Below are 27,711 nucleotides of genomic sequence, written 5' to 3' on the forward strand. Positions count from 1 at the left end.
CCTATATATGTGAGTCCTTCAAAAATAGGCAAAATCGGTACCATAAGAAATCCATAAAAAATAACATAATGAATGAACTGTGAAACAATTCAACAGAAAAAGAAAATGAAAACATCGGCCTGATAAACGATGAAACAATGAACGAAAAACAAAAGGCAACTACTGAATTCCAGTATCCTTTCTTTGCACAGACCCAGTATCGAATGTACCCTTGTTAAACATGTTTAGTTCTATGTTTGTGAGCGCTAAAACCTCCCTGCAACCTTGGACAACGTTGTACATGTAAATATAAATCAATAAAACAAAATGCAAAAATTAGATAAAAAGGGGATAGATAGCCTTATCTGATACCCACAAGCACAAACAGAACTATCAAAAATGACAAGAGCCACTCAGTACGAACCTAAGAGTACACGCACTTGCTGATATATAATATTCCTTCGGTGTATTTCGCCTGTATTTTGCTATTCTTAGTCCTTTCTTAGCTAAAATATTGACTATAATTATGCATGTTTTCCAAGACCGAAATGACTATTTTTATATAAGTTATTTAAGTTTTGATACTTGGTTAAATATTATAAAATATTACTTTATTATGCTTTTTAATGATATATGCGTGTCTCATTATTCATTCATATTCTCAGCTCTATGAAAATGCACTTGTCACTACGGTTTTCTTGTCTTTGGTTGTTTGCTGCTTTGGTAACGGTTGAGGTTCTAGCTGGAGACACTGATGGAGCACCATCTATTGTAATCAAGCTAAAAGAAGGAGGAACACAAGAGGATGTTAATACGATTTTGCAGCGACATCCTCAGTATGTCATGGACAAACAGGTATGTATAATAAGTTTCCTCTTTCAATTTTTATAAATTTGAGATTTTACGTTTTCGGTATTATGTGATTTTATTCACAAAAAAAGAGAGGATTTGCTAATTTTTGGACAATGCTTTGAGCAGTACTAGCTATCCTGAAACTTTGGTGGCTAGTTTATATCTATCAAGATAGCCTCAAATGATATAAAAATCTATTTACAGACTTTTAAATACCAAAAGGAAAAAAAATCTCTTTCATCATGGAAAAAGCACGGCATCAAAATTCAAAAAGAAGCAAATGGAAGAAATCATTGAGTGGACGCAAATTAAACAACCAAATCGGCGCAAATGTCACACGCCCGTTTTGAAAGATACCAAAAGTTGCACAGATCACAATCTACTACAGTATTGGAATATTCTTTGTAATGCAATTTTATTTGATTTATTGGTTGATAGTTGTTTGCTTAACGTTCAGTGGCAAATATCTTATGATGTTCATGACGGGTACAAATTTGCAATAAAACACTACGTCGAGTAATAGGTCTCTTGGTTGGTTGTTTTTTGCTCCAGTGGCAAATATCTTATTATGATCCCCGACGAGACGAAATTTCCAATAAAGTCCAGTAATAGGTCTTGTTAGGGATAAAATTCGGTAAAATTAGAACACATTGGAAAACGACGGTATAACTGATTAGAATAGAAATTTGAAATTCTATTGAACAAAAATATTTTAATACAATTCAAAATTATTAAACTGTAAATTTATTTCAGTTTGAAATTGGTGGACAGGTTTATTATCAATTAAAAATTGATAACTCGAAGAGTTTGAGTCCGCTCCCTATACTAAGACTTGGTACAGCAGGATCCACTATACCTACTGAGATTGGAGATGAGGAACAGGTAAATTAATGTTCTGTCTTACGTATATACCGTGCACGTTAAGGAGCTACTATTTGATTTTTATGGGGAACTAGGACCAAAACTTTTGTCTTATATAAACTATTATTATGCATTGTTTTGGACAAATTGTAAATCCTGCCTGTTTTTTACTCAAAACTCCTGTTCTGTCTATTTTCAAATTTCATCCTAGCCCGCTCCACCACTTAAAAATCAAATGGTAGGTCCCTAACGATCATACGGAGGCTGTGATAGTTTTTAATGAAAATTCTTTTTTATAATTTACTTGCGATTAAACTTTCGGTTTTCTGAGCTCCTATAGAGGTTTGGTTAAATGTGGTATAAAACTCAATGAGCTGTGTTATGTAATTCTCTGTCAACTATATGTTCTAAAAGTTTTGGGTATTTGTGCTTAAATATTTTTGACTATCTGTGCTAAAAATCATCTGTTTTTTTTTTGTGCTTCATTTTGGTAAACGTAATCTCAATAACATTGAGTTAAGCAATTCGCCTTTTCATAATCTAAACTGAGGACTGTGGACAATCTCCTATTTCGTACACCAAAATTAAAATGACGTTACGTCATTGGTTGAATTTTCATTGTTCAGAATGTTTCAAATCAATTACAACGTTTTGATTTACGCTTTGAAAATATTACCCAGAATGCATTATTTTTAGAAACGGCGAATTACTCGACATAAACAAATCTACAGAAAACTTGTAACTGTTGGTGTACGCCTTTGAAAATATATCCCAGAAGGCATTATAATCTAGAACAGAGAATTACTGGACATAAAAAGAAATCTGCAAACTTATATTTCATCTCTATTAAACGATTTCTTTATTTTAACCATGAAATGATTTTTCTTTTTTTATCCATGAAATGATTTCAGGTTGAATTCTCCGAAGTACAAACGAAGAAGACATTTCACCTCTTCAAGGCGAAACCGATCACAGATCCGGAATTGAGTGGACTTTGGCATCTGGTATGATTTCTAACAGTAGCCATTATTCTACCCTAAACACTCTACCATTATTCTATCTAAATGATACTTTTCAACATTCAAAATTTCTCACTGTTACCGAATTCAATGTTGACCCATAATTCAAAGATAAAAAATTAAAGGTTGTCGTGTTAATTCATCCTTATGCAATAACAATACAAATAATTAAAGATACATTTAACAAAAAAGTTACCACATCTTCACATGCCCAGGATTTTTTCTTTCTGGTACATACGCTTTTTAAAATATTACCCAGAGTGCATCAGATTCTTAAACGGCGAATTAACCTTATTACATCTTTGTTTTTTTACAGAACAATGACTTGAAGTATTCGATGAACATAGCGGAGGTTTGGGCTGATGGTTATACAGGAGCCGGTGTTACTGTAGCTATAGTGGACACGTTTATACAGACAAACCATACAGATCTCGGCAATATGGTAAGATATAGTTTTTCGTCTTTAGAAAATATTTTGCCTTACAAAACACAAATTAGAAAATGATAAAAATTACGAATACGTTTTAGCATTGCTAAGTTGCTTAACTTGGAATTCATAAATAGAAAACTTTCATATCAAACTTTAGTTAATTATAATAAACTGAGCCTTTATGCCTCTTTCAATGCTTTCTGTGAAAATATTGTTCATTATCACTGAACTAGTATATATTTGTTTAGGGGCCAGCTGAAGGACGCCTCCGGGTGCGGGAATTTCTCGCTACATTGAAGACCTGTTGGTGACCTTCTGCTGTTGTTTTTTTTTTTATTTGGTCGGGTCTCTTTGACACATTCCCCATTTCCAGTCTCAATTTTATTGTTGTTGTTGTTGTACACATTTGATCTATTAATGTACTACTTTTTGGAAAGGGTAAAATGTTTAATTGAATAAGATTCCGATCCGCGACGATAGTTTGATATTTTATGATGCATAACAAAACCAAACAAATATGATGATGAAACACATGCACTTAAACGGTAGAACCAGTCACTAAAACTTACAACAATGAAAAAGAAATAAAAAAACAACCCTCAATTATTATAAAACAAACTCATTTCAAACATGAAGTGTTCATTAAATGTTTTACAGGATGTTGATAATTCTTATGACTTTTATGATGACGACAGTGATCCAAATCCTGATGACCCAACAATTAGGTAGGTACCATACAATGTAAAGGCAGATACCAGATCTTCTAAGAGTAGATACCAAATAATCGAAATTTAGGTACCTGGAATTCTAAATGAAGGTATAAGATACTATAAAGGACAAAGGTAGGTTCTAGATAATGTAAAGGCAGTTACCAAATACTCTACGGTTATGTACCATATAATTTAAATGTAGGTACCAGATTATCTGAAGGTTAGTTACATTTAATCTAAAGATATATATGTACTAGATAACGTAAAGACAGGTACCAGCTAACGTAAAGGTTGATATATACCAGATAGTCTAAAGGTAGGTACCAGATATTCTAAAGGTAGGTACATGTACTAGCTGACGTAAAGATATGTGACAATTCTGCGCATGTAAAGGCCTTGTATCGTCATTCTGTATCAATAAAGATTGGTTATTTCACTTTATAGAGAAACCTAATAAACTTCAAATCTTTTTCAAATGTTTTCAATTTGTATAACATGAAACTAGCAAGGGATAGTGATTAAAATTGTTGTTTTATTATATTTTAGATGAAAGCAACAGAAGCATACCTCTGTTCAATAGCAATAATTCGATTAAGCAAAAAGAAATCCGGTAAACAATTTATAATCCAGGGCACCACACATTCTAACTGTCGTAATATTTTTCATTAAATTTTAGCCATGGTACAATGGTTGCAGGAATTGTAGGAGCAACGTATGGAAATGATTTTTGTACTGTTGGTGTGGCATACAATGCTACACTTGTAGGTAAGATAGATAGAACAGCATCACCACTTCACTGTTGGTGTGGCATACAATGCGACACTTGTAGGTTAGACAGATAGAACAGCTTCAACACTGTACTGTTGGTGTGGCATACAATGCTACACTTGTAGGTAAGATAGATAGAACAGCTTCAACACTGTGCTGTGGGTGTGGCATACAATGCTACACTTGTAGGTGAGATAGATAGAACAGCTTCAACACTGTGTTGTGGGTGTGGCATACAATGTTAGATTTGTATGTCAGATAAATAAATAAGCATTTTCACTTTACTGTTGTTGTGGCATACAATGCTACACTTGTAGATAAGATAGATAGAACTAATTGTTTCAAAGATATATCTGCTTGCGATATTGAGGCTGGTATTGGTTTATATCAAGATAACAATGATAGTTCCAGATGTTTGGAGAAGATTAAGATATAGTTTCTATAATTGAACATATTTAAAACTCTGTTTGCATCAGCTATTGGCTTGTTTAGAATAACTAAAAGTTATTTGATAGCATTTATATTTAAATATACTAGTAACTCAAAAAATAAATATTTTAGCTATTGGTCTTCTTGGGGAAACTCAAGAAAGTATGGACTTGAGTGATGCGCAAGTAGGAAGAGCTCTGGCACATTATTCTTCTGATGTGTCTATCTATGTCAACAGCTGGGGACCCGACACGACATCTGACTTCCATCCTGCTGGTTCATTGGCTAAAACTGCTCTAGTATCCTTGGCAACAAACGTAAGTTTTCTTGTTCATTGGCTAAAACTGCTCTAGTATCCTTGGTAATAAACGTAAGTTTTCTTGCTCATTGACTAAAACTGCTCTAGTATCCTTGGCAACACACGTAAGTTTTTCATGTTTTATTAATGATGATAATGTACCACTAAGTTCTGGTTGTAATATAAAACACGTTATTATTTTTAACGTCGCACGTTTTCTGTAGTAATTTTATTATATAATTTTTACCGCAGAAACCACGACATTTTTTTTAATGTGTTGCAACGCTGCCGAAACCTGTTGTCTTAGTAAACGTCGTTTATATAGACACATAAAGTTAATGATTTGACATATCGTTCTAATGTACCGCTATCCCGCCAATATCCTAATTAAGCTGAAGGTTTAAATAACGAAAACAAAATTGTCATTATTTATACTATCTGTTTTTTTTGTGTTATGTTCTTGTTTTCGTGTTTTGGTTTTCGTTATGTCGGGTAATTTTTATGGTGACTATTAGGGGAGGGTGGGGTTTTGCTTTTGAATGCCGTACGATGACCTATATTAGAATAAATCCACAACATTTGATCTCTGTTTTATATTTGTTTCAATTGCAATCAAACCACATCTACTTATTTTTATATATTATAATGTAGATAACTTTTAAGGAAATTTCTCATTGGCAATTATACTACATCTCTTTATTTAAAAAAAATATTGAATAGGGTAGACACGGCAACCTCTCATTTGCAATCAAATCCCATCTCGTTACTTTTTTAATATTTTTTATAGGCCAGACAAGGCAATCTCTCATTGACTATCATACTACATCTTTTTACTTTTCACATTTTATAGAGAAGGCAAGGCAATATATTTCATTGGCAATCATACTACATTTCTTTATTTTCATAATTTTAAATAGTAAGGAACGCAATTTTTCAATTGCAATCAAATCACATCTCTTTATCTTTAACATTGTAAAGGGTAGGCAAAGCAATCTCTCATTTGCAATCTAATCCAATCTCTTTATTTTTATATTTTCTAGGGTAGACAAGGCCATCTCTCATTGATAATCAAACCACATCACCTTATTTTTTTATTTTCTCTGGTAGAAAAGGCAATGGAAGCATCTTTGTATTCGCCAGGATAGACAACTCTTTATTTCTATATTTTCTAGGGTAGACAGGGCAATGGGAGCATCTTTGTATTCGCTGCTGGAAATGGAGGAAGTGATTCGAACGCAAATGCCTATCTTCAAAGTAGTATATACGCCATCTCTGTTGCCAGCGTTGAATTCGACGAAGTTTCGCCGTCTGCTGGCTTTGGCGCCAACATAATGACGTCTGCTTACGGTGGTGGGGTTCACTATAAATCTTTGGTAAGTACATCTTTTAATTGGTTAATTGTGGTTTGGGGTTGCTGTCACATATTTTTATTCATATATACTATGGTGATTTAAATACTAAAGCAATGTAGAGTACAAACCTTAAGAATTGAAACTCGTACTGAGTTATTTTCGAGAATGTAAACGTGGTAAACATCACTTGGCGTTCGTCGTCCGTCGTCATCGTCGTCGTTAATTTTTACAAAAATCTTCTCCTCTGAAACAACTGGGCAAAATTTAAACAAACTTGGCCACAATCATTATTGAGGTATCAAATTTAAAAAATGTGTCCGATGACCCGGCCAACTAACCAAGATGGCCGCAATGGCTAAAAATAGAACATAGACATAAATGTAAATTTTAGCTTATGTCACTTAAACCAAACCATTTAGAGCAAACCGGACATGGGGGTTAAAACTTAAAAGTAAAATAACAAAAATACTGACCTCCGAGAAAAATGCATAAAGAAAGTCCCTAATCAAATGGCAAAATCAAATGATAAAACATTTTTTTACGAATGCACAACAATTGTAATATTCCTGATTTGGTACAGGCATTCTCGAATGTAGAAAACGGTAAACAAAATTATCAGGTCAAGATCTATCCGTCCTGAAGTTTCCAGGCTAATCAAGCAACCTGTTGTTGGGCTGCTGCCTCTGAATTGGTAACATGGCAGTTTTTGGTTATTTTCTTGATTATTATTAGATAAAGATATACTGTAGACAGCAATAATGTTCATCAAATAAGATTTACAACTAGGTGAACAATCGACCCCTTAAGGAGTTAATGTCCTTAACAGTAAATGTTAACAATTTTTTGTAAATTTTTGTAATCTTTCGAAAAATTCTTCTTTTCTGAAACTACTCGGACAAATTTAACCAAACTTGGTCACAATCATTATTAGGGTATCTTGTTCAAAAATGTGTCCGATGAACCCATCTGCTAAGTGTCCGATGAACCCATCTGCTAAGTGCTAACCAACATGGCTGACATAGCTAAAAATAAAACATAGGAGCAGTTTATGGCTCATATCTTTGAAACTTTTATAAGCATTTAGAGCAAATTTGACGTAGATTCATTTGGTTTTCCATAATATTGAAACCTGGTTTTCCAAACTTTTGGTGGTAGATTTATTTTGTATCCCACACTTTACGAGGTCTATTCATTTGATTTCCCCGTGGGTTCACACACATTTAAAGCCTGGTTAACCACACTTTTGGAGGTTCATTCAATATGTGTTCAACACTTTTATGGCGTTTAAGTTAGATTCATTTATTAAAACTATATATATACTAGTCAAGAAAAGAAACGATACACGACTTTGAAATAAAATTTATCAAAAAGTATTAAATATAAAACAAAATGAGATACACAATTTTAAAAAGCTTTCATTTGCAATGTATGCACATGTGTTAATGAAAATCAAAACTTGTCGGAAAGTATCTAAATTCCGTGTGAACGATTATAGGGTGCCAATTAGTTTTGCGGAAAGTTGAAGAAAAATGGACACGTAATTTTCTAAGTACATATTCAATATGCTTATCAAGTTGTATTTCATGTTGTAACTAATGGGTTAAAATATTGTTTTTTCAAATTTTTGGGGAAAAAAGGTTTTTTTTTGAAATCTCAAAAAATGCAATTTTTTTTTTATTTTTGTCTCAAATCAATGCTTTAGATATGAAAACAACACACAGTAAATTTGGAACCTTTCGGATTAGTTTTAAGATTGTGACCGCTTTTTGTATATCACTTTACACATACTGTCTATGGTAAATCAGTTGATAATGTATACATTTTAACGATTTCTCGTGGGTCCGAACTTTGCTTAACAAATAAACGAAGAAACTGTATGATTTTTAAAAACATTTTGATGGCAAAAATTGTCTTTACCTTTAAATGAGAGGTTGGCATCATTAGTTGGAACTTCTGTTTTTCAAATTGTCGTTTTATGTAAATTTTGTAAAAATCGCCAAAAAACGTCACGAAAGAAAAAACATTTTTTTAAACGGATTTATATTTCCATAATGATTAAGTATTACTACCTTCAATATTGGTCCTATAAACGGAAAACTTTATCTTTAATTTGAAAAAAAGTCTTGTATCGTTTTTTTGTTGACTAGTATATATATATATATATTATTGACGGCATACGAATAAGTATCGTGTTAATCAGGGATATTGCTGCACAACATTTTGGCACTCCCAAAGAAGCAACTGGAATATTTCTATTTGTTTAAAAAAAAAAAGTGTTTTTTAAGGCCCATTTATTGGCATTATTTTTTTTGGGTCTGTGTTTCCGTTCGTCCGTGCATGCGTCCGTCCGTCCGTTCGTCTGTTCGTCCGTCTGTCCCGCTTCAGGTTAAAGTTTTTGGTCAAGGTAGTATTTGATGAAGTTGAATTCCAATCAAATTCAAACTTAGTATGTACATGTTCCTCATCTTATGATATTCAATTTCACGGTCCGCAGAACATGGAAAATGATAGTGCTAATGGAACATCCGTTTACTATGGACACATGCTTGTTTTTCTTCTTTCAGAAGTCAACTGTTCCCTATGATGAATGTTCCGAAACTGCCGGAGTGGGTTCATCATTTGCAGCTCCGGTAGCAGCAGGTGTCATAGCTTTAATGCTAGAAGCTAAGTAAGTATAATTGTGAGAAACTCTTGCAAAATCTCATAGTAAATTCGACATTGTTAGATACTCTCGTAAAATATCGTAGTTCGATCGGCATTCACAGATAAATTAGTTTGGGGTGTACATAATTTGCATTATCACGTTTAACGGGGTAACGAGTTGATAATCGAGGCCGGTTGGGGAGGGAATGAATATTCTGGACTTGTAGTAGCTGCAAAAAATAACTTTTTTAGACATGATATATATTAATGAATATTCAGAAATGAATATTCTGTCCTATAAAATGCAGGACATATTATACCAATTATAGGTAACAGTGCGACCTTCGACAATGAACAAAACCCATTCAGCATAGCTCGTTACAAAAGGCCATGATATTAGTAATCTAAGGCTATTCAAAGGAGAACACTTACGGCATAAGTTATGTAAAAACCTATTAATACAATCACATATGATATATGAATGGGAGACAAGGATGTCCGTTATGATTGTTACTATTTGTTCTAGCTATAGAAGTTATGGCAATAAAGATAAGGGAAAATAAAAACTTAAAAGGACTAGAACTAAAATTAGAAGGTAAGAGTAATACCCTGAAAATCTGCCAATTAGCTGACGATACTACTCTATTTCTTCAATAAAAAAAGAGGTATCTCTAGCTATTAATTTAATAGAAATATTTGGTCCTCTCTCGGGTTTGAAATTGAATAAAACAAAAACTTAAGGTGGTACCTAACACTAACAGGGAGATAACTCTGTAAAGTCAGATTAACGTTTTAATTACGTTGTGTTATAAAAGGAATATTAAGCTTGTCAATGATCAAAATTGCTATATAACCAGTGTATAAATTTTTCTAAAAAAAACGGTTGGTTCAAATTTTTTGAAATTTTTATATTTTTGTTAAAAGTTTATGAAAATTAAATGAGCCAAATTAATTTTAGTTAAAGTGTTTGGTACCACCTTAAGAAATATGGCTCGGTCGATTAAAACACAGTCGGGGAAAATATTGAAGATATAAATTGGTGACAACTGTATGGTAGTACTTATTACTTTTCTATTGAGAGAAGTGTATTACTTTTCTATTGAGAGAAGTGTATTACTTTTCTATTGAGAGAAGTGTATTACTTTTCTATTGAGAGAAGTGTATTACTTTTCTATTGAGAGAAGTGTATTACTTTTCTATTGAAAGAAGTAAAAAAACACATTAGCTATATCCATTTTCAGTAACGGTTTAACATGGCGTGATGTTCAACACATCATCATCCGAGGATCAAATGCACGTCGTTTTAAAGATGAGGAGACAAAATGGCGTCGAAATAAATATGGATTTATGTGTAAGTATCCACTAAACTAGTACACAATTTTATTTAGAGACCAGCTGAGGACTACCTCCGCTGCGTTGAAGACCCATTGGTGGCTTTCGGTTGTTATATGCACTTTGGTCGGCTGTTGTCTCTTTCTCATAGGTCCCATTTCCATTCTCAATTTTATTTTTACTTTAATATCTCGACTGTGTACCTTTTTGTAGTTAGGGATGAGGAATGGATACCCTGCCACGTCTGGTCTGTGTTTTTGCTTGATGTTTAAACTTTTACTGTTTTGTATCCATTTACTTAGTTTAGCCTTTTCCAACTGGTTTTTATAGTTTGTTCTTATGTTGAACTGTTACACCACTGTCCCGGGTTTGGGAAGATTGTGCGCTCACTAAAACGTTTTAATCCCACCATATTCTGTATGTGCCTGTACTAAGTCAGGAGCCTTTAGTTAAGTGGTTGTCGTAGATTCATGGCTGTCATATTTGTTTTTCTGGAATTGTTTTTTTTATAAATTTATAGGCCATTAATTACTGCATTGAATTGTGTCATAAGTTTAATGTTGGAACCTTTTATAGCCTACTATATAGTATGTATTTTTTTTGTTGTTGAAGGCCGTACGGTTGCCAATACCTGATTACATTTAATTCATTTTGGTGGATAGTTGTCTCATTGGCAATCATGCCACATCTCATTACTTTCATGACGAATACTTGCTTGCACACAGCACACATGTACAGCCAATGTATATGACATGAAGGACATACAAAAACTGAAATTGACCTTCAACTAATTTGTCAATTTTCGTCGCATTTATTTTTTCACATGTAATGATCTCTGGAATTATAACACAGTTTTTCTTCTGACGATTTTCTATGATATGAAATAAATGAAGCTTCCGTCTGTCCTGCTTTATGTTAAAGTTTTTGGTCAATGTATGTTTTGATGAAGTTGAAGTCCAATCAACTTGAAACCTAAAACACGTTTCCAATGATATGCTACGCCAAATTAGAGTTTTGACCCCAATTTCACGGTCCACTGAACATAGATAATATAAGTGCAAGTGGGGCATCCGTGTACTATAGACACTTTCTTGTTTTAAAATGTACTTGTTACCAATAATCTTGATTTGTGAGTTCATTAATCTGATCTAATATTGGAAATGAGATAATAAGTACTAAATACATAATAAACAAATATGTAGCTTATTTAGTATTAGCTATGAGTACAAATTAGTTGAAATTTTGCCGACATTGGTTTTTGTATGTTTATTGTTTCGATTATTTCATTTATTAATATTTTGAAGTTAATCGTAAAATGGGATTCGGTCTATTGGATGCCAAAGAAGTGGTTGGTTTGGCTAAAAAATGGAAAACAGTTCCGGAACAAATATCCTGCACAGTTTTGGGGCCTATTGGTGTCAACAAGTGAGTACAAGTAACAGAGGTGTATTCTGTTGATTTTTTCTATATCTAACATGTGCACAAAATACTGAACTCCAAGGTTTATCGAAAAAAATTATTGAAACCTGACAAAATCAAACTATACAAAACAACGAACCGATTGGACAACATCTGTCATACCGTTGACTTGTTGTATTTAGAAGTATTTTTCAAAGAAAACGGTAGATTCTACCTGGATTTTTTTTATCTAGGTAAATCTTCTATTTGGTATGGCAGTTGTTCAAAGTTCCGTTATGTAATTGTTGATAAAATCGTGTGAGACACCCAAAACAGAAATAATTGGTTACCATGACTTATGGGACTAAAATAGATAAACATTTGTTGAGGAGTAACTTCGAAAGGAGTCACTGGAGTGGTGGTATATATGTTGGTTTTTTTCAGGAAAAAATTTCCGGACAAAGAGCGATCATTCCTATTAAAGTTTTTGACACTTTCAATCAAATTATTATTTTCGAAAGGAGTAGGTTCAGTAAGACCCCTTTTTGGCCCCAAAATATAGCAGTTTTACAAAATTGTTAAAATGTAAACCTTTAGTTATTTATTGGACAGTAGAGTGCTTCTGCTACATAAATATGGGCTGTTTTTGACAATACAATGCACATATATCCGGTACTAGCACCACTAAGTCATGCTAAATTACTGAAATCCTCATAATTCTAGCATTTTAGTTAAATTTTAGACGGTTTGCGTGTAAAACGAAAGTGGCCGCATTCGTGTTCATCCTTAATATTGAAATGCAAGTTGTATTTTATGATAATACATAACATATATAAAGGTTGAGGATGAACACGGATGCGGCCACTTTCATTTTTACCAAAAACCATCTGAAAAGTGACTTTTTTCGGCATATTAGGTAGATTTTTCATATTTGAGCTTGAATCGGATCGTTTTTAATGACTAAATCTGTTAAAATCTTTCACATAAACTAATTAATTCAAATACAATAGACACTTAAGTGTTTAAAAAGTGGTCAAAATCTTTCGTCAGATGAACCTGAAATTTGAGGCCAAAATCGGTCCTTACCGGACCTACTCCTTTAACATTCTAAAGTAAAAAGAAAATCTGGATTCACAATAAAAAAAAAATTGTCATCTGCTTGGTAAAAACATTTTTTTTTTTCACAAATCGGGGTTCAGAATGTTTTTCACGAAAAAAAAACCATAACCCCTCCCCTTTGAAGTTAATGGTCGTTCCCGAATTGTTAATACTTATTGTTATATCCATTACCACATCGCATTTTTGATTTCATTGTTTTTATTTTCAACTTTACTATGCTTTTATAAAAGTCAAACCATTTTCTTGATTTTTGTAGGAATGTCACAGGTGAAGCATTAGGAAAATCCGCCATCAGGGTAGGTCTTAAGGATTGTGGTATGAAGTTTCTGGAGCATGTTCTGGTCACCGTCAATGTACGTTATTCAGCATTCAGAGGAACATTAGAGCTTGAGTTGACATCGCCCGGCGGAACCAGGATACAGGTCCAGAACGAAAGATATAATGACGCTGTGGCGTTCCCGGAGGAGGGTTCATTCGAGTACACCTACAAAGTTTTGCATCTTTGGGGAGAGTCTCCCCAAGGACTGTGGAAACTTATGTATAAATCTGTAAACCCGTTTGTTGAAGGTTAGTACTGGTAGTACTTATAGACACAAAATGCAAAATCATAGCTGTGAAAGTATAAGATCAACACATTATATAATTACAATGAGCAAAAAGAAAAACGGGACATACACTTTTTACAGTGAACGAACCAGAATGAAGATGCAAACTTAAGCTAGGGCAATAATACTTGTGTATTCGTAACAAACTATTTACTATTGTACGATGACTTTAAAATTGCATCAAGAAGTCCAAGTGTACTTTACTCTAATCATAAGTAGAAGCCGTAATATGACCATGCTTTTTTGCAGCAAATAGAGACATCGATCGGGGTTTTTCTTCTTTCTGTAACGTGACGAGGGACATCTTTATTACGATGTGGATGACTATGGAAAGTGCCTGAAAAATATGTGATTTGTTTTTATGTGTTATTTTCTTTATTACGACGCGGATGACTCGAAATGACCATTGAAGGTGCCTGATAAATATGTGATTCGTGTTTATATGTTTTTCTTTATTACGACGCGGATGACCCGAAATGACCATGGAAAGTGCCCGATAAAGGTGTGATTCGTGTTTATGTGTTTTTCTTTATTACGACGCAAATGAGTATTGACTCGAAATGACCATGGAAGGTACCTGATAAATGTGCAATTTGTTTTCATTTGTTTTTATATTTTGGTTAAGTATATTTTTATTCTTTTATAGTTGGACTAGACTCTTGGTCAATGGAGCTTTATGGAACAAAAAAAAGTCCTGGACCAAAATAGTCATTATGTAACGACGACAGAGCCATTTTGATTTAATTTTGTAAGTTAATGGTGTAAACTTATCTAAGTAATGAATTCATCATGTATAGTAGCTAATTTAACAAATGCGAAGTAAAAGTAATTACGAAAATTGAATAAGAAACAAGGGCAGTGCTCTAGCTTATTTGAGTTAATTTCCAAAAGTTCAAACACTCAAATTAAAAATTATTAACATTCAAATCAACAAACGAATATGTAATAACATACATGTAACTATAGAGGGGCGTAAGTGGCCGAGTGGTCTAAGTAGTCGAACTACTGTATCACTAGCCAGTGAACACTGAGGTTGTCAGTTCAAAAGCCGCACCAGGCAGGTGCACTCGACTCCCACCTTAATTGACTAGGATTGTCCGTTTTCACATGTCACTATAGAGGGGCGTCGGTGGCCTAGTGGTCTAAATAGTCGAACTACTGTATCACTAGCCAGTCAACACTGAGGTTGTCAGTTCGAAAGCCGCACCAGGCAGGTGCACTCGACTCCCACCTTAATTGACTAGGATTGTAATAACATGCATGTAACTATAGAGGGGCGTCGGTAACCAAGTGGTCTAAGTAGTCGAACTACTGTATCACTAGCCAGTCAACACTGAGGTTGTCAGTTCAAAAGCCGCACCAGGCAGGTGCACTCGACTCCCACCTTTATTGACTAGGATTGTCCGCCTTCCGAACTGTAACTATAGAGGGGCGTCGGTGGCCGAGTGGTCTAAGTAGTCAAACTACTGTATCACTAGCCAGTGAACACTGAGGTTGTCAGTTCAAAAGCCGCACCAGGCAGGTGCACTCGACTCCCACCTTAATTGTAACTATAGAGGGGCGTCGGTAACCAAGTGGTCTAAGTAGTCGAACTACTGTATCACTAGCCAGTGAACGCTGAGGTTGTCAGTTCGAAAGCCGCACCAGGCAGGTGCACTCGACTCCCACCTTAATTGTAACTATAGAGGGGCGTCGGTAACCAAGTGTTCTAAGTAGTCGAACTACTGTATCACTAGCCTGTCAACACTGAGGTTGCGAGGTCGGAAGCCGCACGGAGCAGGTGCACTCGACTTGTATCTTAATTGACTAGGATTTTCTGTTTTCCTTCTGAAGGTAGGTGGTTCTCTCCGGACACTGCCGCTAAGTGTGGTTTTCTCAAACAATAAAAAATGACTGCCACGACATAGAACGAAAGTGTTGAAAGTTGCGTTGAACATTAATAAACCAATCAATCAACAACTATAGATCATTATGAGATAAAAAGTTATGTCAAGGAACGCCCACTTAAAATCAAATTTTCGGGTTCATAAATGAATGAAAAATGTTTCATATTTCAGTTTTGTTAACAAAACAGCTCTTTGCAAAACTTTCATTATATCACTTTATGTTTAAATTCGTATCATATGCATTTAATATTATTTTATAGGTACAAATACCTATATATCTACATGAGAGAAAAACAAGTTCATTGCTGGAAAAGACGTCACAGTAAAGTCGAGTTGTCATTATCATTTTTGTTGTCAATTTTTTTTATATTGATCTAAATAAAAAGAGTACATGTGTTGCATCTAATACAAAGTGCTGAGGTTTTGTTTTTTTTTGTTTTGTTTTTTTTTTTTTATATATAGTTTTTTACTTAGGCAGTGGAAGACAATAACAATCAAAACCAAGGAGTAAAAAACAAAGACTCACAAAACCAAAGGACATCTACATCAACAGTAATAATAATCAAGAAACAACACGAATTCCACTAAAAACCGGGAGTGAAATCAGGTGCTCCGGAAGGGTAAGCACTTCCTGCACCGTATACGGCACCCGTCGTGTTATTTCTTTGTTCAGTTCGGTAATGATGGAAGGTTATTATGACTGAGGCAGAATATCAGATATGATTTCTTACACACTTTTGTCATAATGGCCAATCAGCTCATGATGGCGACCGTAAAATTTCTTGAGTGTTGACCTTAATTTGATTGATTCATAGCCCTGTCTTAGCAACTTTTGAGAAAGCAGTATTCCTCGTTTAACAACATCAACGTACTTTGAGCTAGCTCTAGAGTGACGTATCGATTGAGACATATATACTCCATATGCTGGAGCCGCAGGGATGTTGACTATAGGAAAATTAAAATCATCGCGTTTGTCATAAATTTTGGTATTCAACCTACCATCAGTAGTCATTTCGAGAAAAAGGTCTAAATATGAAGCAGATTTATCTATGTCGGTGGTAGCTTTAATTTCAAGTTCACTTGGATATATTAAATGTAAGTGATCACTGAATCTATTATTATTAAGAGACCGTACATCATCAATATACCGAAAGGTGAAATTAAAAGACTGTGCTAATTTCTTTTCTCCTTTCTGTACAAGCCCTTGGATAAATTCTACTTCATAGGAATATACAAACAAATCGGCAAGTAGAGGAGCGCAATTGGTACCCATTGGGATTCCAATAGTCTGTTGGAAAACCAAACCTCCAAATTCAACAAATATGTTGTCAATTAAAAAGTCCAGCATGGCAGTGATATCCTCGTCGGTATATTTTTTCTACTCTGTATGATTTTTCACAAAGTAAGCTGAATTCCAGCCCAAAACTAGATTTGAGAGCATTGGACCCACATTGGGGATACTTGCACAACTTCGATTGTGCCCAGTGTGATTAGCTGTCATTCTTGGTATCCAAAATGACAATTACAGATATCTTTTCATGTCTATTGAATTCTACAATTATACAGTCGTAGCTAATTATCAGATACTTAATATAACTAACTATGCCATTTTGGCATATCATTATGCTAAACAAATAAACATATAAAACCAGAAGCCCAACGACAAAAACACAGCAAGGAAATCTGGAAATAGAACTCTTTTATATAATGGGAATTTGCTGTTTTTGGAAATTCTGATTGGTTCCTATGTCATAAACGCGGACATTTAGACAACCAAACGTAATTTACAATAAATCGAAGTTAATAGCATAAACGGTACCAATTTCACAACATAAGATGCGCATTTTGACATTTCATAACATTGATTACAGAAATGGGAAATGTGTCAAAGAGACAACAACCAACCAAAGAGCAGAAAACAGCTGAAGGCCACCAATGGACGTCAAACTAAACTACAAAACATATAAATGAAAAAAAAATTAAAAAAAATATAAACTTACTAACAACAGAGACCCCTGACTTGGGACAGGCGTCACAATTCGGCGGGGTTAAACATGTTTTTTCAGTGATGCTCGAGTCCAACATAAATGAAAACCGAAAACTCAAAACAAACTTTGTTTAAACCATAAAAGACCTAATTTGTATCTAAATTCGGAGAAAGGATCAGTGCTAAATATATATATGCATGAATGAAGATCGTCGTTATATAGTGTTGGATGTTAAATTAATGTTCTTTGTGTGTATTTTTTGTATTTTTCATGATGAAACATGTGAAATTACATACAACAGTGTTAGAAACAAATAAAAAATTAAGTAACACTTGCAAGATCGATCAAATTATGATTACATAATAAGATATAAATATTACAATTGATTTTGTTGATTAAATGCTGCTTCTAGCAATTGCCACTTCTGATCCATTTTAATTTTTTGTGCAAGGGTTAACATACAGAGTATTTTTCTATATCGATTCAATATTTTAAAGCGCTTCTGAATCACGAAATTTTAAAAACTAGTTCAGTTTTCAAAAGGTTGCAGTTATTCTTTAAACAGTTACATACATGTAGATATAGCAATGTTTGTTGACTCAGTCAGTTAGCATTGTATATACCTACAACTTTCGAAAAATGGATAAAGGTCATGTAGTTGTAAAGTTCACATTCCTTCGAAGTATTCATGATGTAAAACAACAATTAGTCTGCTATATTGGTTGCTGGTCATACGAGCAATGAAGCTGTTAGACCTCGAGTTCACTGTGTTGTTTATTCTTTTATTTTTCTATGTTGGGTCGTGTGTACTTTTGTTTGTCTGTTTGTCTTTTTTCAATTTTAGCCACGGCGTTGTCAGTTTATTTTCGATTTATGAGTTTGACTGTCCCTCTGGTACCTTTAGTCCCTCTTTTATATGTTGATATTTGTCGTCTTTAATTTAACGGACGAGTAAAATGGGCACTGGTTGACCTTTATGGAATATCCGTTTCATATATAACAACTGAATTGTTCCAAATCGATTAAAAGACAAATCATAGAAAGCTAAGTTAACAATACACAGTTAGGAGTGTGGTTACGCATTAAGTTAACAATACACAGTTAGGAGTGTGGTTACGCATTAAGTTAACAATACACAGTTAGGAGTGTGGTTACGCATTAAGTTAACAATACACAGTTAGGAGTGTGGTTAATCATTAAGTTAACAATACACAGTTAGGAGAGTGGTTAATCATTAAGTTAACAATACACAGTTAGGAGTGTGGTTAATCATTAAGTTAACAATACACAGTTAGGAGTGTGGTTAATCATTAAGTTAACAATACACAGTTAGGAGAATGGTTAATCATTAAGTTAACAATACACAGTTAGGAGTGTGGTTAATCATTAAGTTAACAATACACAGTTAGGAGTGTGGTTAATCATTAAGTTAACAATACACAGTTAGGAGAGTGGTTAATCATTAAGATAACAATACACAGTTAGGAGTGTGGTTACGCATTTTTGCCTAGTGGATTTTTCAGATATGGGAGTTATTATGCAATCATGAATCTAATTATTTTTAAAACATCTGAGTACTAGTTTAATATAACCTTTAAAGTTGGTTTATAAGAAGGGTCTAAGAACACCCAGAGTATTTTTTACATGTTTTATGGGCTATTTTCTGTTTGAATGTCCGTATTTTCATAGCTTTATAAAAAAGCAGATGTGGTATAATTACATCTCCACAAGAGACCAAATGACACAGAAACTATATATAACAGCTTTAGGTCACCGTACGGCCTTCAACAATAAGCAAATTCCATACCGAGTCCGGCTAGAAATTAATGTAATGTTTACAAAGTTTTTTTCTATACGAAGTTTTTGACACAATTTTACCAAAAACTGAGATGAAAGACATGAGTTTTATTTGATTTGTTGATAGATATATGTAAACAGTTTCAGAAAAGGTATCATTTATTATATTGAAATCGTACTTCTAGTCAAATTTTTGGAAAACATGTGACATCTTTAGCCATACACCCCGACCCTTTTGCATTCTTTTATAGCATATAAATGCAGATTGTTGCCAATGATACACCTTAAAGAAATTATTTAATTTACCATTTTAAATACTGTCTATCAACTCTATTGATACTGATTTCAAACATATATGCACATATATGACACAAACAGTAAGCTTAATTTGTAAGAAATCCAGGGAACGGTAATCTCATAAATTCTTACTTTTTTTCAAAATTATTTATTGCTAACAAAAGACAGAGGAACACGAACCCCACCAAAAACGAGGTTTGATCTCAAGCGCTGCCAAGGGGTAAGTAGCTTCTGCTTCATATGTTGCACCCGTCGTACTATTTTCAAAATTATGTTAGGGAAAAACAGGCGGAAGTACAAAAGGGAGATTTAAAAAAAGAGACGAAATAGTGGTCTGAAGTACAACTAATTAGTTAGTTCTATGACTTACCTCGACTCATATAAAATGTTCAGTTTTTTTTTAATAGTTTTTGACATAAGCAGTGGAATTGAGGATATATAAAGAGAGAAAAATCGTTACCAAACTAAGGATTTTCTCATCCCAGGCATATATTACCTTGTTCGTATTTTGCATAGCTTTTTGGAATTTTGGGTCCTCAATGCTCTTCAACTTTGTACTTGTTTGGCTTTCTATCTATGTTGATCTGAGCGTCACTGATGGGTCTTATGTAGACGAAACGCGCGTAGGGCTTATTAAATTATAATCCTAGTACCTTTTACAACTAATGACGACAGTTTGAAAATACGCATATTCATCTGTTACACAGATATTCCATAGGGTCAACACACTCACGGTTGTGTCTGTTTTATAACTATTGGATAGACGACTTAAACTAATAACCATTTAGAACATTTGATTAATAACTTCCTTATTAGCCATTGATTGTGTACTAAAACCAAATTATATGGCAGCGTACTAAACAATTTAATGAATACTTGTCAAAAAATATCTATTTAAGTTGATTGTATCTACAGAGAGCAATAATGTTTGATCCTGGAAGTTCCAACTTCCTGCTTTTTTAATTCCCAACCCAATCCGTTGCGAATTGAGTTATGAAGATTTATTGACACAAGGAAATTAATATTTTTGATACCATCGTCAAAGGGAAGTATGACTTTAAGAGGGTCAGGAAATTTTCATATCTCTCAGAATGTTAATGTTTTGTCAAATTTATTCTGCCACATACCAAAACTTGTAATAAATTCTTGTTGCTAAATATCTATTTATGTCATCTATAGCTAGGTTTATAAACCTACAGAGATTAAAATTTTTCCTTCCGAGTTTCAACTTCCTGTTTATTTACATCCAATTCCAAGCATATAAAACTTTACCTTTATATATTTATTTTGTCGTGAGTTGGGAGACATAAACGTTAAGCACGATATTGCGTCTCAAATGGTAACGTCAATTTCTTATTTTTTTTATTTCGCTTGTAATTTTTGTTTGCATATCAATATGGATACTTCTTAATGATTAGTTGTACTGGATATGCATGAAATATTTCCCACTGAAAGTAACGTAAGTAACAAACAACAAAATATATCGTATTTGGGTAATGCATAAATCTATATGAAATGAGAAGATATATATACGGTATGATGAGTGCCAATGAGACAACTCTCTACCAGAGACCAATTGACATAAAACGTAATAAAATGCAATGTTTCCCCATTTAGATCCAAAAAGGAGGAAGATATATATTTTGCTTTACTATAAAAAGTTTGTCAGGAATTACAAGTTAAACGGGTCTTGCTTATAAAATTCAATTTAGTAATAGCGGTACAATTAGATTAAGAAATGAAACGATTGTCAGAAATAAAAGGTTAATTATAATTCATCTCATATATTTACAAGCTTTGTATGATGTGGAGAGGTATATAGCCAATGGCACGCTTTTAGGTCCAATTTCATTTTCACTTTCAAGTCCTAAAATATGAATCTTATTGCAGAGAAATAAAAAAAAAATCGAAGTTTTACGCTTCCCAAATTTGAAAATTTGAAAAAGAGGATTTTTTATCCTCTCAGGATACTAACTTTTTCACAACTTAAGAACCTCATCTAAACGAACAAACCCAGTCATCGGATTTTTTTTTATACTTTGTGGTCTTATTGACAGTATCTGACCATCAAGAAAATTCTGTCTGAGGAAGTATACAGATGATCCACCATAAATAGCGTACCCCGAATAGACAACGTTGAAAACGTATGAAAATCGTCCAGTGGACAAACTTGCAAGACATTTCATTTCTTTGAAAACGAAGTCGTTTTGACTACGCAAATTATTAAAAACTATGTAGCTGTTTTGCAAAGTTAAAGCACATTTACGGAAAAACACTATGTAGCATGCAACTAATCTAATTTTTCAATGAGTAGCGTCGCAAATGCCAATTTATTTGTAAAAAACTAAAAATCCGACATTGGACATCTTGCAAGACATTTGCCAGAAGCCGTTGCATTTTTATATGAAGTGTGAGTGCTGCAAAAATTCGATTCTGATATGGTCTATGTATGAACTTTTGTGAGCATAATTTACACAAACGAAATATCATATAATCTTATATTTTAAAACCTATAAATTTTGATAACTTAACATTTTCCTAAATCTGACCATAATGACCACTATTTGTTTTTACCAAAAAATAGCGTTGGTCGTTACAGGAACGCATATTCAGTAATATTGTAATACTTTATATATAAAGCATATCATTCATTCGAATTTTCGTGGATATAACACTACTTTGAAGAACACAAACACTCCTGCTAAAGTTATTATGCGTATAGTCTGTTACGTCTGACACGCATATTTTTGACGTGTTGTCAATATGTTGTCCTTATTTTTGACTATAGTAAAGTATGATAAAACAATTTGCACTTTTTTTCGAAATAGTATTTACCTGTCTAGTCTATGGATATAAGTTTTATATATCTTAACTGTTATGATTTTACAGAAAATCTGTTTATTAGTGTGGACTTGTTGAATACACAGTATTGACACAATAACGTGCGTAACGTCATACAGATTTTTGGACTCAAGGAAATTATTATCTTAGTTTGAAGCAGAACTAAACTGATTCTTTCTGGTATTTTTTGCATGGAAATTTTGAACAGCTTGATGAACTGTTACCTTATTGATAAACACCTCTCGTTATCTACACAGTAATTGTCTAAGACCTAGCTGGCCTGTAAAATAACGAAAATACTGAGCTCCAAGGAAAATTTAAAACGGAAAATTCCTAATCAAATTGCAAAATCAAAAGACCGAACACATCAAACTAATGGATAACAACTGTCATATTCCTGAACTAGTACAGACATTACCTTATGTTGAAAATGGTGGATTAAACCTGGCTTTATCGCTTGCTAATCCTCTCACTTGTATGACAGTTGCATCAAATTACATTATATTGACAACCAAATGTGAACAAAACAAACATACCAGACTTAGGCCGTGTTCACACCAAACGCCATGTACCGTAAACTTGTTTACAATTAGTTTAATGTACTGGACATTGGTTTCACATTAAATTTGTTCACATCTATACACCTTTTTTAATTACCTGTACATAAGATTTGTTCACACTTGTAAACTCTATGTCATTTAAATGTTCATTACGTAGAACCGAATGCAAAGTTTTCGGACAACTTTTCTAGCAGTAAGGGAACGACCATTTTTCTTCAAATCAGGGGGGGGGGGGGATTGATGGAAATATTCCGAACCCCAATTGGATAAAAAAAAAAAAAGGTCCTACAGATGATACAAAAATATTCTAAATCAAGAGTTTCCCCATACATTATAGCGTTAAATATTGTAAAAAAATTGATTACCAGCATCGAAAAAAAACCGAAATAAAACGTTTGCGCGGAAAAATTTCTGGCTCAGATAAATTAACAAAATACCCCCGCCCTTTTTTTAAAGTTAAGTAGTTGCTTCTTTATGAAAGCCATTTTGATGATTTGCAGTAGTTTAAAAATAATAAAGATGTCTTGATTAAGCATTAGAAAACGAAGGCTGCAGCAGCGTGCTTACAGGCGAAGAATATATATTTTTATTCTCATAAAGTCAATGCATTACATCGGTACAGAGATTGAAGGAGAAGAAGGAATGATATATTAGGGATCACTATATTCCTATCTTTTCTGTTTGTTTCAAATGGTATTTCTTTTCCAAGGAGTATTTGGAAAAGGGAGGGGGTAATATTTTTTTTTTTAGTTTTAATGGTAATTTAACGGATCCGAGATACATGTACTATATAAACAATACATTTATCTCACACTTTTTAAGTAATGCATTTATGAGTGAATCGTTGTTTGAGTAAAGACCAGTGGCAACATTTCTGTGCAAGTCAAGTCGATTCGGAAAGACCTTAATTTTCAAATGAATTATGTGTTCGACAATGATGCTGCTTTGAGTCTTGATAAGGGCTTAATAAAGCTACGTTAAGTTTAAAAAAGAATATATATATCAAGTTTAGACAAATATTTCTGTTAAGAACTTCATTAATACTTGTTAAAAATATCAACTTTATTCAAAAATTGTTTCTTCCTTAAATATACACGGTGAAACTAATGTTTTAAATGACTAGTTTTGTGTACACTTAATCTACACAAGGCCTACATCGAGTATCGACTGCATGTAGACAAAACATGATTTACACTACATGTAAACATTGAGTTTTATCAATGGGAATGTAATTTTTGTTTAGTTTACGTGTGAGTTACATTTACACAACACCGAGTTTAGGTCAATGTGAACACGGCCTTACAGGTAAAAATGTCAAAATTGAGTGTATAGTAGTCAATATTGTGTTATAAATTATAATCTTAATCACTATAAAAAACAAGCATATATTTCGCTATGTTAACATTCATCGTTAGATCGCATTAGGATGTTGTATGATTATGCTATGAATACCCCATACTCTATATTAGTGCTTTGTTTATAGTGGTCGCAATACGTTTTGTCAGAATCGTAAATCAAGACAACAACGCCATAGAACAATAAAAAAGAAGATGTGGTATGATTGCCAATTAGACAACTCTCCACAAGAGCCCAAATGATACAGCAATTAACAAATTTATGTCACCGTACGGCCTTTACCAATGAGCAAAGTCCATACTGTACAAAAGTGCATTAATTTAAACTTTAAACAATTGTTCATTGCATACAAGCTTCAGGGAAAAAAAGATAATATATAACATCCTCCTAAAGATCCGGATTGTTACTTTATGTGACAAATCAGCCACTTATTATACAACTTTATTTATATACCTATTACATCCCCCGTTTATTCGGAACTTTGCGTTGTTAGACTCTTTAATCGTTTTTATGTAGCGTTACTTAAATACTTGATTCAATTTCCGACCGGAAAATCTCTTCATTCACTCGCTGGTCATGTTTTTCTCTTCCTCCTTGTTAGTCGAACATGAATGGAATGTATATAACGTTTATCATATTTCTAAATGGATTGTTATCACTTTTTATATGCAAATGTGATTCAGGTATGTTATTTTTGTTTATACTACAAATCTTTAAAATTTAATATATATATGTATTTTGTTTTCTTTTAATATATAATATATCAAGATAGGACATGTGGTCGTTTTATAGTCTGATTGATTTTGTTGATATAATTTTAAAACAAACGTTCATTCTATTTGAATTGTTTATAACATTTTTCATTTCGAGGCCTTTCATAGCTTACTATATGGTACAATGTTTGCTCATTGTTCAAAGCCGTACAATGATCTGTAGGCGTTAACTTCTACGTCATTTTGGTATCTGTAGGGATAGGGGAGATTTGGTGTAGAGTTATCTCATTGCCAATCATCTCACATTTCTTTATTTTATATACATTTACTCTTTTGCATCATGATATATAAAATTGAGATAGGAAATGGGGAATGTGTCAAAGCGACAACAATCCGACCATAGAGCAAACAGAATGAATCTGATTAATATTTATATTTGTAAAACCTACTTTCCTGGAGTAATAGCAAATATTTTGATTTTATTCATCAACATTTTATATTTCGGAGAAAAAGTAGAAAAACAGTGTCATGAGTACACTTGTTATATACTATATAACTACACTGTAGATTCAGGTAAGTGTATATTTCAAGGAAAATGCGTATGATACCAAGATATTTCAAGAAAAAAGAGAAAATCATTCAGATGTCTTTTCGCTTCTTAGTGTTATAACTACAACTGGCTTAAAGTATATAACAATACTATAGATTTAGATAACGTAAAACATGTATTTTGAGGAGAGGTGGGAGATACCAAAGGGATAGATAAAAGATAGGGGAGATACCAAAGGGATACTAAATAGATAATCATACTCATTAGTCGAAAGAAATGACGTCACGGCAAAAAAATCAACCAAAAGGAAAAGAAAAAACAATCTACAAACTCAACATAAAAACACTTAAGACTGCGTAACACAAAAAGAGGGAGGAATCAATGTAAAAAAGAGGTTCCTCTCTCTTGACAAAGTACAAAAAATATCTCCCAAAAATATACATCTCAAATTATCGGAAGTCAAAGATGACAGGGCGTAAAACAATAATAATATTTGAAACCATAATTTTACTGTTTCAACACGTTCCTAACATAGATTTATTATGATTTAATTTTATTCTGAGTACATTATATTTCTGATTTTTATACAACAATAAAAAGTGAATAGTTACTATGGATATTAATTGAGGATCACAGAGTGACAATCTTTTGAACTTTTGTATCAATTTTTCATGTTAACATTATTGTCATTTAGTTTTTCTTTTTAATGTGAGTTTATAACATTTTTACTATTTCTCATGATAAGGAAACATAAAATATCAAGTGTCTTAACACAAATAGGCCTTAACAATAAAACTTAGCCGTTATCCGGAAATAGAGAGTGCATACAATTATGATTGCACAGTAAGTTTTTGATTACTAGTATTAAGTAACAGGACATCATCGATATGTCTCAAAGCGAGATGTTTTTTTACCTACAGTTAAACCTGCAATGAGAAAGTACCTCTTCAGCGACTCTAACCCCCCCCCCCCCAAAAAAAAACCAATCTTTACAATTTGAAGTTATACTGAAATGTGTATGCCTTACGAGACAGTATTTTTACTCTTAAGACTATTTGTGAAAGGTACTTCAGAACTGTATTTATCTGATTATTTTCAAGTTTGATCTTCCTGTAAGGTTATAGTTTATGTACAACAGTAACCATTGCAGCATCATTTCCTTGTTAAACAAGGACACTCTGATTCCTACTGGTTTTAATACTTATAGCTTCTTACGTATGAATATTTAAGTGAATTGATGAAATGAAACACGTCATAGTTAATCTTACAAATTACAAAAAAGTATATATTTTTTAAAGAATATAATATATATATAACAAAAATTGCAGAACTTAAACATTTGTTAAATGAACAAACAAAGTTGTTTCCTCAATGAAATATGCAAATTTTTCACTACTAATATTTTGAATAGGTTAACAATTTCAGATCCATCATTTCATCAGAAAGCTGTTAGAAAAAAAAACAGAAATACCGAACTCCGTGAAAAATTCAAAACGGAAAGTCCGTAATCAAATGGTAAAATCAAATCCCCAATAATGGATAACAACTGTCATTCCTGACTTGGTAAAGCATTGAAATTGCTTCTTTTTTTCAGACACTATCAACATTTATTTGTCAAAACAGAATGTAACAGGTTCTACAGATGACCTGACAGGGACTTGCAATGTTACTGGATTATCACGAAATGAAGTTGTTTTGGCTGATACGTGTACCAGCCCACCTGTTTTGGCATGGATAGGTGCATATGCAAAATACTCCCCTTGGATAGAATACAAAGGTATGTGAAAATATTTATGTATAAAAGACGCAGGCAAAATAATTAGCATGTGCACTGTATTATTAATACAGAAAACAGAGATATGGAATATTCATCTATGCCACCAAGTCATAACATGCACAGCAAACAAAACACACGAAAAGCAATGAAA

The 27,711-nt window shown here is 33.2% G+C and overlaps 2 protein-coding genes across 5 annotated transcripts in view; both read left to right on the forward strand.

Annotated features, from left to right (window-relative positions):
* Window positions 1-27,711, forward strand: part of LOC139503680 (uncharacterized) — a 167,587-nt gene that overhangs the window by 117,551 nt on the left and 22,325 nt on the right. The window contains exons 1-2 of one of the 4 annotated variants that reach the window (XM_071293500.1): window positions 25,056-25,203; window positions 27,378-27,560. The exons of 2 other annotated variants lie outside the window; for them this stretch is intronic. In XM_071293500.1, the coding sequence (XP_071149601.1) occupies window positions 25,128-25,203; window positions 27,378-27,560 (259 nt within the window). In that variant the 5' untranslated portion in view covers window positions 25,056-25,127. Of the gene's footprint in view, window positions 1-25,055; window positions 25,204-27,377; window positions 27,561-27,711 lie in introns of those variants that run through there. One more of the 4 variants, XM_071293498.1, reaches the window with a different exon arrangement.
* LOC139503679 (furin-like protease 1, isoforms 1/1-X/2) lies at window positions 651-16,114 on the forward strand. The gene is made up of 14 exons (XM_071293497.1): window positions 651-834; window positions 1,585-1,713; window positions 2,604-2,696; window positions 3,028-3,153; window positions 3,799-3,866; window positions 4,528-4,616; window positions 5,181-5,365; window positions 6,519-6,719; window positions 9,263-9,366; window positions 10,583-10,692; window positions 11,978-12,098; window positions 13,447-13,757; window positions 14,442-14,543; window positions 15,942-16,114. The coding sequence occupies exons 1-13, from the start codon at window positions 655-657 to the stop codon at window positions 14,501-14,503; spliced, it is 1,779 nt and encodes a 592-aa protein (XP_071149598.1). The 5' UTR covers window positions 651-654; the 3' UTR covers window positions 14,504-14,543; window positions 15,942-16,114.

The sequence above is a fragment of the Mytilus edulis genome, chromosome 14 (assembly GCF_963676685.1).
Source record: "Mytilus edulis chromosome 14, xbMytEdul2.2, whole genome shotgun sequence".
Classification (NCBI taxonomy): domain Eukaryota; kingdom Metazoa; phylum Mollusca; class Bivalvia; order Mytilida; family Mytilidae; genus Mytilus; species Mytilus edulis.

Coding starts and splice junctions, on each gene's coding strand:
- LOC139503679 (XM_071293497.1), top strand. CDS start 655: ATGCACTTGTCACTACGGTTTTCTTGTCTTTGGTTGTTTGCTGCTTTG. Junction 835..1,584: donor AGTATGTCATGGACAAACAG/GTATGTATAATA, acceptor AATTTATTTCAG/TTTGAAATTGGTGGACAGGT. Junction 5,366..6,518: donor TAGTATCCTTGGCAACAAAC/GTAAGTTTTCTT, acceptor TATATTTTCTAG/GGTAGACAGGGCAATGGGAG.